This window comes from Cinclus cinclus, chromosome 1 (genome assembly GCF_963662255.1).
Source record: "Cinclus cinclus chromosome 1, bCinCin1.1, whole genome shotgun sequence".
Classification (NCBI taxonomy): Eukaryota; Metazoa; Chordata; class Aves; order Passeriformes; family Cinclidae; genus Cinclus; species Cinclus cinclus.
Window position 1 is genome coordinate 59,132,065 of NC_085046.1, and position 16,596 is coordinate 59,148,660.

Genomic DNA, 16,596 nt, shown 5'->3' on the forward strand with positions numbered 1-16,596 from the left:
CTACCGAAGTCTGCTCACTTTTATACACTCCTTTGTGCTGAGGGCTTGAATCCAAAATATTCCTTATAATAATAAAGTATACCCTACAGTTAGCTAACGGTACTGTCATGCAAGGGCAGGTCTTAGTTCCAGCAAAGTAGTTCATGGCAGCAGAAGGTGCTCTGGATTAAGACGGTGATGTTCCCCATGAAAAAATTCAGTGGAAGGGAAGGGATTAGAGAGGAGTTTTCTCTTTTACTTTAGCAGATGACTGTTTTTTCAGAAGTATCCGTGTGATTTTGGTCTGGAAACACTTAGAAATTTTTGATGAGACACCATGCACTCCAGGTGCTTTTCCTAAGATAATATTAAATATAGCTTTGGAAATTTCAGCAGATGTTCTGATTTTTTTAGTTCAAAATTTCTTTTGCTACTACTCTGCCTTTATGTAAATAGCTGATTCCAATTGAGTCTTTAATACAGTGATTCATAATCTGTTGTGAATCTTCTCTTAATTTACTTGAGAGTCTGTTATTATTTTCCCTGATTTAACACATCCTGTTTTAGAACATCCATCGAAGTTGGTGGAAAAAATTTTCATGGCACTTGGATCATAACCTAAATGTAACTTGAATGCCATCTTTCAAAAGTTGCAAAGTAAGGGGATTTCATGTTTTATTCTTCAATTGTATACCTTTGAAAGTGAGCTTTAACAAATCCTCAACTGCCTTGTCAAGGTCTGATCCCTTCTACTCCTACAGCACCATTTTTTCTGGGTAGTTTCCAACTGGGGAAAAAAAAATCAATGGATAATATATTTTTTTTTTTTATTATTTTTACTGAATGCCCTGTTACACTCTAAGTCTTAAAACTGATATGAAAATTTCTCACTAAGCTCAGGTGATGGGACTACATTTATTCAAAGACTACTTTCCACCCCCTTCATTTTCACCACATTTCTTAGGGTTTTTGGTCTCCCTATGGGAGCTTTCTCCACCCAGTGGAAGCTCTGAAGCCCTTTCCTTGCCCCTTACTTAGAAAACCTGTCTACAGAACATGGAAATAAACCTGGGGTTATCTGAAGATCCTGCCCTGGGGAAGCTGCCCACCAAACCTTTCCACCTGCAGGCAATGCAGCCATCTCACTGCAGATCAACACAGACAGAAAGGCTCCTCTACCCTCTCTCCTTGGATCTAAGTAAGTTTAAGGAGCACAATGCTCATTTCATCATCTCCTCTCATTTTTCTCTATACTTAAATTATTCTGGGGCAAAGCGAGGTATTCTTTAGACACACTTTTCCATGGCGGTCAAATCCTGGGCTCTTACTACTCATTTGTACCATTTCACTTTTAGACAAACTCCTCTCTCTTACACCCACACTCATCCTTTCCCCTCTTCTTCCAGAATTCATCTATGCTATTTTTTAATTATTTTTTTTTAATGGGGATGTTATCTTTAACCCTCCTTTCATTTCTCTTTTTCTCAGGGCTTCTTTCACTCTAATTACGTCATCAGGTAGTTTCACAGCCATACTAGAAGTCTGAAACTTTAAGATTCTTGATGACCGTGTTACAGCTTCATGAGACAGCTTCGATTTTATTTTCTTTACTAAGTTTCCCAAATAGAGTAAATGTATATACACACATGCACTTGCCTGTACTTGTCACCAAGTGCCCCATCACCCCATCCCTTCCAATGTGCTCAATCTTTTGCAGCCCATGCAGAGCACCAGCTTTGACTGGGCGTCCTGGAGTCTTGCAGCACAGCTCTGACTCTGCCAGCAAGCACACACCAATTAAGCTGAGGGCTGCAGCTATCTCTGGAATTGTGAGTTGGCTACTAAAATAGCACCAAGAAGCTGCTTTCACATTAGCTAGTCCTTCTGGCAAACCTTTCCTTGACTTTGGCACTGCTGGCTCCTCTTTAAGATTTTAGACTACCACTGAAATGGCAGGAAATATCTGGGATATCAGATTGCAAAAAGGTAAGTCTGAACCCTCTAACCCCAAAGGCGTGGTCACCTTTATCTCTACCACTCTGACTATGTGCTAAATAGGGCAGAAATCAGGAGTTTGTTTGGTAACAATGGAGGTTTGCAGGCTCCTACCAAGAGGTGACAGCTCATCCAACTGCGAATCTGTGGTTTAAATAGATGGTAGTGGGCTTTTCTAGCCTGTAAAGGCCCAGCACAGGTTTTCAGAAAGAGTGGGAGAATTCCTGGAAAGTTTTCTGAAGCAGCCATTGCCCCTAGGTTTGTCTGCTGATGCAAAAAGCATAGTCTTCTCTCTGTGGCTGATGGCAATTTCAGCCCTAGAATCAGCTTTCCTTCTTTTTCTTTTGAAATGAGGTCTTTCCTCATCCTAACATACTCTTTGTGGAGAATTAAAAAACAAGAAAAAATGCCAGAGAACTCTTTCAAAGTTACCTGGGAGCTCAGAGTCTGGAATAGAATAGCCATCTCAATTTTTGGTGGCCTTTCCAGAGAGATCTTGTGCAGTATCTGGTTGAGGCACAACTTGGCAAAACTTGGACTCATTATAACACTCTACCAAATCAGAGTGTGCATGGCATCAGTTCTAGCAGCTTCAGGAAGCTCTAGCCTTCGGCTGCTGGAGCCCACAGTGTGTCCTGCAGTGGTTATCAGCTAATGAGTCAGGGAAGTTTCTCAGAACAAAGAAAACAAAGATTGTAATTGAGAAAAAAAACAAAAAAAAAACAAACCCCAACAGAACCAGTTTCTCTTTTTATATGGCAATTTCATACAAAGTCATGTTAGATTGAGAAGAACATTTGAACCTTCTAGTATCACTGACCCAAAGACACTACTATAGGAAGAAGATGCCTGGAGAAGTTGTTAATGCCTCGTGCAGATGGTCTGAGGTGAAAGGCCTCAAGTCAATAGCTGAGTGCAAGTGCAGCCTGGAGCTTGGTGGAACACAGTCACCAGAGAGGAAAAAAACATAAGTTAACTAATAGCAAAGAGATTACCAGTCACTTTAGTCTTCCAAAAGAATAACTGGATAGCAAAAGCTCAGATGCCAGCACTAGTGACAATCACAGCTCAGAGGTGAGCAGCAGTATGAAGCTGCAATGGTTCAGGAACTGACTGTGCACAACAGAACTTCCAAGGGATGGGCTTCTCCACCTGACCTCATGTTTCTAAAACAGGCACCTGCAGGATTTTCAGAAAAGTCAGTCATGAGTACAAGAGACTTAGCTCACTCTCACCACAACTACAAAGTTATAAAAGAATTAGAACACAAAGTCTTATAATTTCAGACACTTTATCTGTGTATGGATTTGCATACGCAGGACAGAAATAAAGGTTAAAATAAATATTCTTCAGTTCGTTATTTTTGGAGGCTTCTCTTGTGACCCAAAATAGTGTTTTTTCTGCTTCTTAAGTAATCTGCAGAACATTTTGCTCACGAGGTGACACTGAAACACGTATTTTCCCTGAAGCACTAGAAAAGGAACTGACTGCTGCTCCCAGGATATCAAAATGGATTCATAATATCTACAACAACACCTATTCTACAACCCCAAAGGTATCATGAGAGGTATGAAAGGGAACTGATCTTCACAGATCTCCCACGGAAATCTAACATCAAAAGCAATCTGGACAGTACAGACATGAAGAATAAAATCTTGTCTTCTGCATTCTCTGCAGCAGCATGGCTGCAGGAGAGCCAAAATTAAGTAGAGAAATCATGTGTTAGTTGTGCAAAGGAAAGGCAAGTGAGGAACATTCTTGTGTTTATGTGATGCTTAGATAATGAGCTATAACTGCGTAAGGACCAAAGAATTAATCCACTAATTATGGATTTGGATAGCCTGTAGCACTGCTTTTTCAAGGCTCTTTCAGTGCTCATACTGCAATTTATACATTCAGGAACAATACAGTTTGGAAATTTTGACACACTTGCAGCACCATCTCACTCAGCTTTCTGCTATTTGTCTTGCAGTAGGTTTCATGGTGTGCAAAATGTAGAAGACCAAAACCTATAAAGGAGATATAGAGGGCTGTTCCAGCTCCCTGGTTTGCTGCCAAACCCAGCCAAGCTGGCCAGTAAAGAACAGGACTGCAGTTTTCCTACTGTATTTCTTACTCACCAGTTGTTCCCAGGTATTTTCAATGTCCAGGCTTTGCAGACTTCCTCAGTGAACAGAGGAGGAGGGGAACATTTTAAGGGTCTGCTTTTTTTCATAAGCTTCCTCCCAGCCTGGTGATAAGCCTGTTGTGGAAGCCTGTGCCCCCCTTTGGTTGCAATCAGCATCAGCTCCTCAGAGAGGAGGAAAGACCCGCAGCCAGGTTATCAAGCAGCCTGCTCTCTGCAGCCATGGTCAAGCCACTATCAGGCCCCTGCCCCAGCCCCCAGCTGTCCGGCAGACACAGATGAAACAATGAGCGGTGCCGTGAAGAAATCTGCTTGGAAAAACTCCCCCTCTGCCTGTCTATCAGGGACCAGGCTTCCATGAATGCAGCTATTATGTGTGCTTTAACTACCAGCCACGCGCTTGGTCCTGTTCCCGAGGAACCCAAAGGGAACGGTGTTATTGACTTAAGTGGGAGCAGAGGCAGGCCCTCCACAGCTCGGGGATCCTGTAGCTTGCCAGAGCCTCTCCAAGAGCGCTGTACGTCAAGTCGTGGAGGCTGCTCCCTCTGACACGGATGCGTTTGCTGGGCTGAGCCGCCAGCCCGGCTCTGCGGAGGTGCCTGTGCCTTATTCTGCTCCCTCGAGAAGAGGGGCCTGCCACCACAACTTCCCCACAAATGTTTTGACAGAAGGGGCTCAGGACACGAGAGCATGGAGGCCAAAGCACGAGGCCACACCTGAGCAGCTAATACTGCTCAGCTCAGCAGAAATGATTCAAACAAACAACATATTCCTAAAATAATTTGCATCGGAACAAAGCTTTCTCACGAAGCTCGTGCTTCTGCAAGCCACGTATTTTGCTTGGCACCACTCCAGGCTTAAAAGCAGATGTAAATGTTACCAAGGCTCAGACACAGCAACTTCTTCTCTGCCAGCTGCCAGGGAAAGCTTACAGAAAATTACCAACAAAACCTTTACCATTTGAAACAGCAACAACAACAGCCATTGATATAGAAATGGAAGAATGAACTGGGCATGGGAGTGAGAAGAGGCTTCTTCCAAGCTGCTCTCAGCTGGAAAGAGGGGGAGCAACGCAGCTTCAGACAAACACTTAATAGCTCCAAGTGTTAATGTGAAGGTGTGTGCGCAGATGCACATCAACCAAAGGCTGATTTTTCAACACTGCTTTTTGCAGCTTTCCTGTCACTTGGTCAGCCTCCTGCTCCCTCCACCAGTGTCTGGCATCACTGAGTGGGGCTGAAGCCACTCAGGACTTCTCCAAAGGGACTGGATGCTTTCTTGAAAGCCTGAGACTCAAGGACCTCCCTGGAAATATAAGTGCTGACGTTGAAAGAAAGCAAAGTTCCCTACTATATTTCACAGCATACCACAGCTACGAGGTAGGCAGGTCTGCTCTGCACACCTGGGGCTGCAGAAAACCAGGAAGACACCTAGTCTGGTCATCTGTGCTCCTGGGGGCTTCCTTCTGGTGGGCCTCCTGGGAGACTCAATTCATCAAGCCTGCTAGAAACAGCAAAACACATTCCCGGGGGTGTGTGGTTTCATGTAACAGGATCCCCCTCCAACCCAGACGTGCAAGTCCAACGAAGGTCTGACTCGAACGCATTACTTCAGCCCTCCCTTACTCATCGCCTACAGCCCAAGCCCCAAATGTTAACGACTCAGCATGTTTTATCACAGTAGCATGTACACTTTCAATCATCATTAGAGACGAGGAGGGTCTAGGCTCAGGCACCACGCCAGGTTAAGTAAAACTTTCCATGAGGAAAGCTATTTGTTTTCTCCCAGAGCTGCAAGGCTTGGCCAAGAGGGAGGAAGGGAAAAGCTCACCCAAGCCAATAGTGTAGACAGTGTTACTGGACTTTGCAGACTACCTGCATGTTGTTCTAATGACATTTGGACTACTGGAAATCACTGGGTGAACCCAGGAGTTTTCAAAGGCATAATTGTGGCAGAAGCAGACTAAACTTAACGCCTCAAAAGCCAATTGCTTTAATCATGAAGCTGAGATGTATGAAAAAGGATACATTTCAGCGAAAGAATAATTCTGTCTGCTATGGTTCCTGTTCAAATAAACTATATCACCAAACCACGTGCATTTCCAGAATATAGAGGAGTAAAAAAAAAAAAACATATGGTTCAGACGCAGACAACTTTCATATATACTGTATAGGAGATATATGGACTTGTCAGACATCTAACGGTTCAACACTGTAAGCAATTCATGGGAATGACATTAGCAATAGCTCATATTACATCCAGGAGTTACAGCTTTTACTGCAAAAGTTATATTTAAAAGAGCCATGTTTAAAATGAAATGGCTGGCAGGAGTGCAGCTTTTAGTAACACTTTACCTGTGGTTTTGCCACTTTTACATACTTTTTGGGGGCTTAATACTCCCAATTTACCTTTTCAGAGTAAAATACAAGTCGCAATGAGTGCATTCATTGGCATGGTGCTATAAAACTCACAGCTGTGCAAAGACAATCACAAGAACAAAAGCCTCCTTGTTTTAAAAAAGATGATTATGTGGTTCTGATACTTTCTGCTAGCCACATATCCAAACATCAGATACCTTTGTTTATGGCCTGTGTATTTTCATCTTACTATGCAAAGATTTATAGATCTGATCAAGTCAAGATCAGGATAGAGACCTTTAGGAAAGCCTTCATGTGCAGAGGAGGAGGCTGAATTAATATACAAAACTTCAGACAGAAGATCTATCTTTTAGATACTGTTATTTCAGTTCTGGCTCCTGCACAGGACTCAGGACATTCTGGAAAACTTTTTTTTCAACAGCATGTGGAACTCTGGCCTCATGGCCAGCAACAGGAGTGCACTCCTGATTTCAACAAGGCTGCCACTGCATCTCAAAAGTTGAGATTAGAAACCAGGCCTTCAGTACTCAAGCACTGGATAATCAAGTACCTTAGTTAAAAGAAACCTCCAGGATGCTCCTTTGTTTTCAATGAAAAACTGCTTTTGTAAAGTTTTGTGCATTAATATAACAAATGGAATTACAGAATGTGCAATACACCTTGAAATCTGCTAAGAATGTAAGTCATACATTTTTTCCTGCTGTTACCAATGTGTTTCCCTCTTGCTTTTTCAAAATAGCTTTGTTTTCATCTGTAATGAAAACTACATTCTTTGATGTTTCTAACAGCAGGAAATAATTTCACAAATGAGTGTCATTCTGCTGCAGGTAAAATATCTAATAGCCTGTGGGAGTGCCAGTTACAACCTGAAAAATATTTCTTGGCATCGTCCATCCTGGCGAAATGAAAGACTTGGAGCTCGGTTCTGTGTTCCACACAGGCTACACTAGATACAGGAAAGGGAAAGGGGGATGAGGAAGGTGATTTCAAGTCACCTACAGCATCTCCTGTTGTGAGCCTGGCCAGTTCCCAGCTGCCTGGACATCCGTAAAGCTGTGTGAACTTCCACTCTCCTGCCTCTGGCTTTGGGTTTCTTTACCACTAAGAAAGTCAGTTAAAATTCTGAAAAATTGTCTGAGCTGCCCTAGTCAACAGAAAAGAAGGAGGATTAGTTCAAGAGCAGACTAGCATAGCTTTTGACCCAAGTACTAGCTAGATAACTGCAGAGAGAAGCACACTCAAAATATAAAAATAAAGATGTCAAATATACAAATTAGCTAAATTTTCACACCTGGTTCAAAGGACCAGAAAGAATTCTCATCAGCTTGTAGCTTCCCCAAACCATCTATCCCTTTGGGCAATATTAATTCTATTTCATGTCTCAAGGCAGACACATCGATACCTAAATAGTATGTATTTTCTTAAAAGAAATCACAGCATGGACTTGTGCTAAAGAGGTTTCTCAAGCCTGCCTGCCTAATGATTTTACGTGAGCTCCAGCACCCTAGCACCCCACACTCTTGCCAGGTTAGATCTGAAAGGCAAACATCTCTGAACCTTCACTGCCTAGGGCAGGAGTGGCACATGCACATGGAGACAATGTAAGTCTCAGCATCACTTACCAGGGTTCCCCAGTGTCCTGCAGGTATCTGCAAGAGCTCCTGGTACAGAGGACAGGAGACACTCCCTCTCCCCCTGCAAAGGACCATGGACTCTTGCAGAGAAAGGCATAAATGTCACAATTTCAACCACTTTTAATCAAATTTTCCTGTGAAGGCAGCAAAGGCAGTCAGCCATAATCTTTGCTAAGAGGCTGAACTCAAAATGATTTGAAATGGGTGCTGGTATCCAAGCCAGATACCTTTCAGTATCAAGAATATAGCCATAATATATCAGGTATCACTTTACGGCGTGAGTTTTAAATACGTTCTATATGTGGAATCAAATACTCACATACAGAAATGGACAGCACATTTAATGAGTAGCCCAGGTGGCTGCTGTAGATTTTGATTTAAAATAAGATTGCCAAGACCAGAACTTAATTGCCAAATTGGAATTCTCTTCGTGTGCTCCTTTTATATTACTTCAGCTACCCACCTTTACCAAAGCAGAAAAATGTAATAGAAAGGATCTCTATTTATATAAATTAATTAACTGGTTTTTTTCCATCTATACTTTGCAGTATAAATGGTCTATATTTGGACATATTCCAGAACTAAAGGAATGAATGTTACTTTGAACCCATAGCTGAAACCAAAAGATTTCTACTTGTACTGGTCCAAAACTGCTCTATGTATATTAGATACATAAATCAAACCTCCATAAAGTGGTAAACAAGCAATCAAAATTTTATCAGTTATAATCTGGGAAAATCAATTGGACATTTTATTTTTCTGGTAGTACCCCAAGTATGCTAGATGTCAATACGTCACACTTCTTAAATACCTTTTAGATAAAACTGAAGGTATTAAATAGCTATGACATGCTGTGAAGATATACTAGTTAAAATGAGCAATGCTTTGAGAATATAATTTTTAATGTCCTTAAAATACTTCAAAATCAGGGATGAGGAAAAAAGTTGCTATACTTGGAGCAGCAGGCAAGGAAAGCAGTTAAGTACACCTAACCTGTCTTGTTCACAAGTGCTACAGATATTCCACCCACTCCTCCAATAAGAAGAACACTTAGAGCTGGATATACTAGTAACTAAAAATGGCGATACCTTCAAAAACCTCCTAATTTTTGAAGAAGTCAGGCACATAAAAAAAGGAATTGCTCCTATTTGGTATGAGCCACTCTCCAAAACGCACAGTCCCTTGCTCCACTGTAATGGTCAGAGGTGTGAATGAAACAGCACCAGGCACAAAGGTGCTGTATACATGCTTTGCCTTTTCTGCACTGATCTCAGTGAGCAGCACCCCCTGGGACACCAGGAGCAACCACCAGTGGTTTCCAGGCAGTCACCAGAGGGGCCAAACTGCCCTTGGAGATCGTGCAATGGAGCCCAGACATCACCCTTCTGTAAGTGACAGGTGAGCACGAGAAGGGGATTGTTAACCAAAACAGGATGAGTGATTAGATAGTTCCTGGGGAGGATAAGATCACATCAGAAGTGGCTTCAACTCACACTTGCTGTGGCCTATTGGTGGGCTTCTGCCACCCAGAGTGACCCTGCAGCACCCCTTGACCCACAGCACCAGGCTTCTTGCCCTCTCTCGAGAGCTGGATCCAGCTACTGGAGGACGTTCCATGAGCTGACCCAACAGAAAACTATGTGGATTTTGCTATTTTGGGCACGTTACTTTTCCATTAGCCTACTCTGCTGCTCCATAATCAATTGATATGACTCAAAGGAAGCAGTAAGAACATGTGACAGAGCAAGGTGGATTGAGGCCACCCTTCCCATAGAAGCCTGCAGTTCCATCAGATTAAATGTAATGTGAAACCAATGTCTGCAGTGGTGGTGAAAATGCTGCCTTCATGAAACACATACAGCATGCACCTAAACAGGCTTCCAGCCTGACTCACAGCTTCATGCTCCTGTGCTGCATGTCTGAGGCATGCCAGAGCTCTGTGTGGTTTGAACAGGGTGTCTTGGCCAGCACAAATCCAACAAGAAACACTTCCTGCCTTTAGCCCCTTGTCCAGACAGGGTAGTAGTCCACTTCAGATATACATAGAGTGGATGACCTTTTCTTTAGGCAGTGAGATAAAGTTTAGATAGGAAAAGGCAGCTCATGTGGGTCGAGCTCCATCAGTGTGATCCCTGCGACAAACCTAAATATCATTTTAGACATTTCTGACTGACCACCATAGAGGGAACTGGTGGTATTTAATTCATTCAGTTACAAAGGCTTGGGTTTCTTCCTATTATATATTGTTTCCAGGACTGCTACATCTTTCTTGGTCTATAGCTCTTGTGGGTCAGACACAGAATTATTTTGAAAGCCTGCTGGATGCCAAAGGGAAGTATATCTGGATTTGGCTAGCTGAAGAGATCTTCAAAGTCAACCTTAAATATCAGTGCAGATGTACATGGTAGCTTCTACAATTAGTTCTGATCATCTGTCAGAGGACTGGTGTGCTTGTATGTCCAGGGGAAAGTGATGGAACAGAGATGAGGTTAAAGGCTTAACCATTTACGCTTTGTCAGAGAGAATGAGCATTGCTGAAAATACTAAAACCTCTCTCTCAGACTACATGGTAACAAAGCTCCTCTGCTCCTCCATGAGAAACCTAAAGCAGACATGGATGAGGTGCTTCATTCACCCTCCATCCCAGAGACATAGTCCCATCTCTCCACCAGGGACCAGCCAAAGGCAGCTTTCATGGTTATGTCAGAGAAGAGGTTGCTGGATTTTTGAGAGGTAAAGCAGGAAGGCTGCTCCTTTCTTGCGCTTTTCTACAAAAGACACCTATACACTAGGCTTAGATTTATCTAAACTCTCCTCCTTAAATAGATAAATTCTGTTTTTTCTCAAACCCAAAATTCTGGTATGGCTTTTTTTTTTTTTTCGTTTGTGTACATTTCTCACTTATCTTGTTGAAATCATGCTCCTTGCAGCATAGGTAAGTGATAAAAATGAACACTATATGAAGAAAATCTTGTCAAAGACATGTGTCGTGCAAAACTAGTGACCTTAACTCCTAATTAGAAAAACGTCCCTGAACCTCTCTACCATGTAACCAATAACTTCTGTTACGAAAAATAATTTTCCTAGAGTTGAAAAGCAAAGAGCTGCTACTCAGTCTCCAGAACATTAATTTTCAATCCTATTTCAGTGAGTAGCATGCTGTTTAAAATAGAATGACAAAATGTCCTTTTTCCAAAAAAACAGTGCAATGAATTGTCCTTAAGTTCTCCCTGAAGGACAATAACATTCAGATGTTCCTTGGCACCAATTAGTTTCAATGCTGATGTTTAAGTGGCACTTCTTCTTCAACTAGCATGGTATGTTATATAAAGTTACGTGACTATTAGAAGGGAATTCACATCCTGCATTAAGGTAAGAGTCCAGAAGACTCCTGGGATACTTAGCAACAAATACTAAATTGCAGTTCAGTAATGTCACATAACCAATTTCCGTATCATCCCTTTTATGACACTCAACTAAGAAATATTTGGGAACTAGGATCTTATAAGTTTATCACAGCATTTCAACTTTTCAGTGCTGCATGTAGAATATATACAGATTCTTACAAAACCATAAAAAGAAAAAGAAGCAGCAAAGCCACAATGAAAATGGGGGGGGGAAAAGGTAGTCTTAACATCATATGCAAACAGATTGGAAAATGAAACTGAAAGATATGCCTCCCTTTTTAATGTGAACCTTCTCAGCTGAAGTAGTGCCGTTAACATTTAGTTTCACTGAACAGATTTACACATCAGACCTTTCACTGCATCACGAATGGGACAATGTTAAATATGTTTTCACTGCAGCTCCATAGGTCACTGGCATGGGTGTAAGCCAAGAACATATAGTTAAGATTATTACAACACAGCTGTTGGTCATGCAGCTAGAGTTCTATGCTAACCAACAACATTCAATGCTTAGATAATGTGGTTTCATTATTGCAAATGAAATGAAAGGGTCCTGTATAAAGACAATCCAAGCAAAGTCTGCGCCTTTCCACCAGGCTATTAATGGAACTTTTTTTCCAACAGGATTCAAAAGAAGGGTGAGGGTTAAGGGAACTCACTGATAGAGCAACATGGTGAAGGCAAACCTGTGCTGTGGAAAACTTACCATCATCCAGGTACATCTGGTCCAATTCCTCAGGTTCTCGCTTGATCGTTACAGGAATAGGGGCCAAATTATGATTACTTTCCTCATGCAACTCTGGCAATGACAGTGGTTGGGTTGTTGGAGACTCATTTCTGTGAACCTTCGGCAGTTGCTGCTGCTGTTGACCCATTATGGATGAGTGAGTTGGACTGCAGGACTGCAAATAGGTTGGCTCTTGGGTAACAGATGGAACTGGAGAAGAGGGACTGTTGGGATAGAGTGTTTGTTGATAACCAAGGGGACAGCTACTGCTCAGATGTTGACTCACCTGCGGCTGCAGCATGACGTGAGACGATTGCTCAGGGGGGCTTGGGTGCACAACTATAGACCTTGGCACTTCCTGTATGGTGGGGACACCTCCAGTGGGCTGCTGAAGTCCGAGGTGACCGTGGCCCGGGTTGGGGATGCACTTGTAAGGAGAGGACGAAAGGTCGTGCAGCTTGGGGCTTGCGTTGGGAGAAGGTGACATCACAGCGTTTCTCTGCTGACAGGAGGCAAAGCCGGCCACGAGGCACGAACCAGGATCAGGGGGCATCATGATCTGCTGACTGTAGTACGGTTTAGAGAGTGGGCTTAAGCCTTGGTTCATTGGTCCACAGGTTTGAGCAGGCTCATAGTCATCTGTGGGTTCTGTTTTTATAATTGGAACTGTTAAAAGAAAAAAGGTTTTAAATAAACATGAGTTGCGTATTGGTAAGATCAAGTTGGCTTGTGGCTAGGATACCCTTTGCAAAACAAACAACGTCGTGAATAAGACTCTGTGTGTCTTTTGCCTAGTTCTCCCACCCTATAAAAAAAAATGAATGAGTCATCAGCACAAGAAAGTCACAGCTGGTTCTAATATTGAAAAGGACTATTTTCTTTGGACTCTCCTCCAGCACTAATGTGCTATAAAAATCTATTTGCAAATAGCTGTGCTTCAGTGGAAGCTTTGGACCCAAGGGCTCCATGGATTTGTAGTAATCAAGGCAAGAATTTTAACTTGGATAGACTACTGCATTTCTACAGCTACCGATGGCCCATTTGATAAATGTCTGTACACACAGTAAACTGGAGCATAATAAGGTTGATATGGGGCTTTTAGATTTTTTTAGAATGAAAATAAAGTTGCAAAGATATGTGACAGAGGTGCTACATACAAGAAGTTTTCGATTATGAGGCTCTTTTTGAAAGAGTAGGATCTGATTTTTTTAGTTTTTTACATTAATTGCATTTGATTTTTGCTAATGCCAGCTCCTAAAAATGTTAGGCACTCTCTGGCTACCAAGATAAACTGATTCCTGTTCTAGACCTCTGCTTGTTCTATCCACTGTCCCAAACAATGCCCTAATTGAGCCATCATATCTAAAATCTACCAGAATGTGGACAGAAATTATTGTCAGTGAGTATTGACTCAGCCATGACAAATGCAGAGCTGCTTTCTCAAGTCAGAGAAGAAAGATCCTTTCTCAAATCGAAGTGTCTTTTCAACATATGCTTTCTCTCTCAAATCAAAAGGAGGTGTCTTTGATGCTTCTCCTACAACAGATGCAGTATACAGCTAAAACTGACCCACTTTCTCAATCAGGAAAATTAAAAATAATAGAGCCAAGCTAGATTGTAGATGTATTTTTTCTAGACAGATGCAACTCTAATGTATACAATGATCAAGTATAGATGCATAAATGGCATTTATTTTCTTTCTAAAAATAATTCTGGTGGCACCAGAGAATATTTTTCATAATATTCTAATAACCAACCCACTGTGGCATGAAGTTAATAATAAAACATCTTTTCATAAGTCAGCTCAGATATGTGCATGTTGCACGAGTGTCTCTGACTGTATTTTTATTTGCATGTGTTTTACAAAACTCTTACATATTGTCCAGCCACTTATTATGTTTGTGTATGAGTCTTTTTGAGCCCCTTAAAACACACGTGTCCATCTGAACATATAAAACCTCTTTTAACACTCCCAAATTTTGTTGGTGGTGAATGCACTTCACTACCCTTGTTTTACAGCCCCCGAGCCCCTTGTTAACTTCGTTCCTTTTATGTTCTTTTACATGTAGATGCTTGCAACACTTGTTTCAAGATTTCTAGCACCCTAGTAAAAACAGGTCTATATATGTAACAGATGCACAGGTGCTGCTCAAGACAAATATGCTAGGTGTGATGGACTGTCATTGGATTTCTCATAGTCTTATTTTCACCAGTTTGTGTGCTGCTAGCTGGGCTACTAATGCACTTGGTTGCAGAGAAGCAGATTTCAGGTTCAGTGACAGCTTTACAAAACCACTATCACACCCTCTAGGAAAATGCAAGACCGAAGAAACACACCTAGATAAACACAGCAACTCAGATATTGTAAGAAAATACCTTTAACAAGTTCCTGAGCTAGCAAATATTCTCACATGTTTTATATTAGGTTCACTGCGTTAGCACTAACCACAGCACAGCTGGAAATATGATGGTTGTTGAACACTGAATTTTCCCAATATATCACTGTTATAGAAACACCTGTGCTAAATAATTCCAAGCTCAACCACTGGCAATACAACTCCAATAAACCCTGGAGTTGTCTGACTTGTTATAACCCAGGGAAGGGTTATAGCCCTGGTGGCAGGCAGGCTGGAGACTTTACAGAAGGCAGGTTCCTGATCCCAGGCTGGCTTTTCATTGTAGCTCTTTTGCAGCACACCTTTGCTAGCTGGTGTGACAAGCATTTTTTTGTCACTTCTGTCCAAGTTTTTTCTTTACAAAAGCAATGCCATGGGGTCCATTTGGAGGTCTGATTAGTGGTCCTGAATATTGTGAATCTCTTTTTGTGTGCTGCTACACTGAAATACACATACTGCAGCCAATGGAGGACCACCAGTAAGTCCTGCTCTGCACCAGGTGAAGGACTCATGGGTGGGAGGGGCTCTATTCCACACCTGTTAGTCCAAAAATTCACTTGGAGATGGTGACACCAAGAAAAGACTCTCCTGGTGCCTAAAAATTCAGAGTGAAAACAGAGACTGGTCAGGGCTAGTCAGGGTTGTTTTGCTTTAAACTAATACTTATGGGCATCAGGTATTTCATGTAATGGGAAACAAATTGTCTTAAATGGACAAATATTACCTGCACTTATGCTTAGAGTAGCCTGAACTTGTTCAATTGAACTGCCTTTGTTACCTTTTTTTAAGAGTTTATTCAACACAGTAAAAAAAATTCAGCCCTTGCGCAGTATCATATATTTGTATGCTAATCTCATCACTAGAATAAGTATCACACCAGGAGACAGAAGAAGTATTCCTGCTGAAATGGTGAAGGGATTTGTATATGACTTTTCTGTGTTCTGCCAGCTGCAGAGCCATTAACCCTGCGGAGAGTGAGTGTGAGCATCACACAGGCTGGGATGGCAGCCACTCAACCCCCTTTTAAAAACTGCAAACACCGTCATGAGGCACCAGTTTGGAGAAGGAAGGTGTGTAGGACCTTTTTTTTTTTTTTCCCATGAAGAAACCATTACTAATGATCCAGATTATCAGGAATCAGACCTGTAAAGCTGAGCATGTCAGAAGAAGCCTAAGACATTAACATTACCCCTTCCGGCCAGATGTCAACCTTAGTATTTTACATTAAAAACTGTAGTATATGACTTGTGGAGGACACAATACCACAAATTGCTACATCACATTAGTTAATGGTTTATTTACGCTACTGTCTCCCATTACCTGCTTCTCCCCAGCCTATGTATCTTCAATAAACGGAGTAACAAAGGCCAAAAATCTTTGCCAATGTTTGTATTTGCAAACTCAACTCAACCTACCTGGAGGTCTCATCTGATCATCATGAAAATACTCTGTTTGTGTCAAAAGTTGGTGTAAATCACCTCATACTATTTTTTTTGAAGGGCAACTTTTTTCTTCCACATTTCAAAGGACTTTAGAGGGCCTGAAGTAAGAGCTATGGGTATTTCAAGGCACCCCTTCCCAAAACAATGCAGAACAGCCTGTAACTGTACTCACTGGCTACCCACTTGCCATCACAGTGTCTCAAACAGTGTAAGGAGGCTACAAGGAACTAACACACCACTGTCTCACTGACTTCTGGGGAACTGAGATGCTCAGCTGGGGTGGGCAACTGCACCAGACTTAGAACAGGATACAAACCCTAGTATCAACCTTCACTGTTTTGTCCTAGATAGGAAAATCACAGAATACCCTGACTTGGAAGGGACTCTCAAGGATCAAGTCCAAATCAGGGCCTTGCACAGAACCCTGGGTAGTTCACAGGAGAACCCTCTGCACAAGACAAGACAGTGGGCAGGACTGTTCAGAGGCCAGCTGGGTACTGGTGTTACCACTTT

At 42.0% G+C, this 16,596-nt stretch overlaps 1 protein-coding gene across 1 annotated transcript in view; it reads right to left on the reverse strand.

Moving 5' to 3' along the window:
* Positions 1–3,222: 3,222 nt before the first annotated feature.
* NFATC1 (nuclear factor of activated T cells 1) overlaps positions 3,223–16,596 on the reverse strand; it is an 87,644-nt gene continuing 74,270 nt past the window's right edge. The window contains exons 9-10 of the mRNA XM_062507768.1: positions 12,225–12,911; positions 3,223–3,263 (exon numbers count right to left, since the gene is read on the reverse strand). Coding sequence (XP_062363752.1) covers positions 3,223–3,263; positions 12,225–12,911 — 728 coding nt within the window. The remainder of the gene's footprint in view (positions 3,264–12,224; positions 12,912–16,596) is intronic.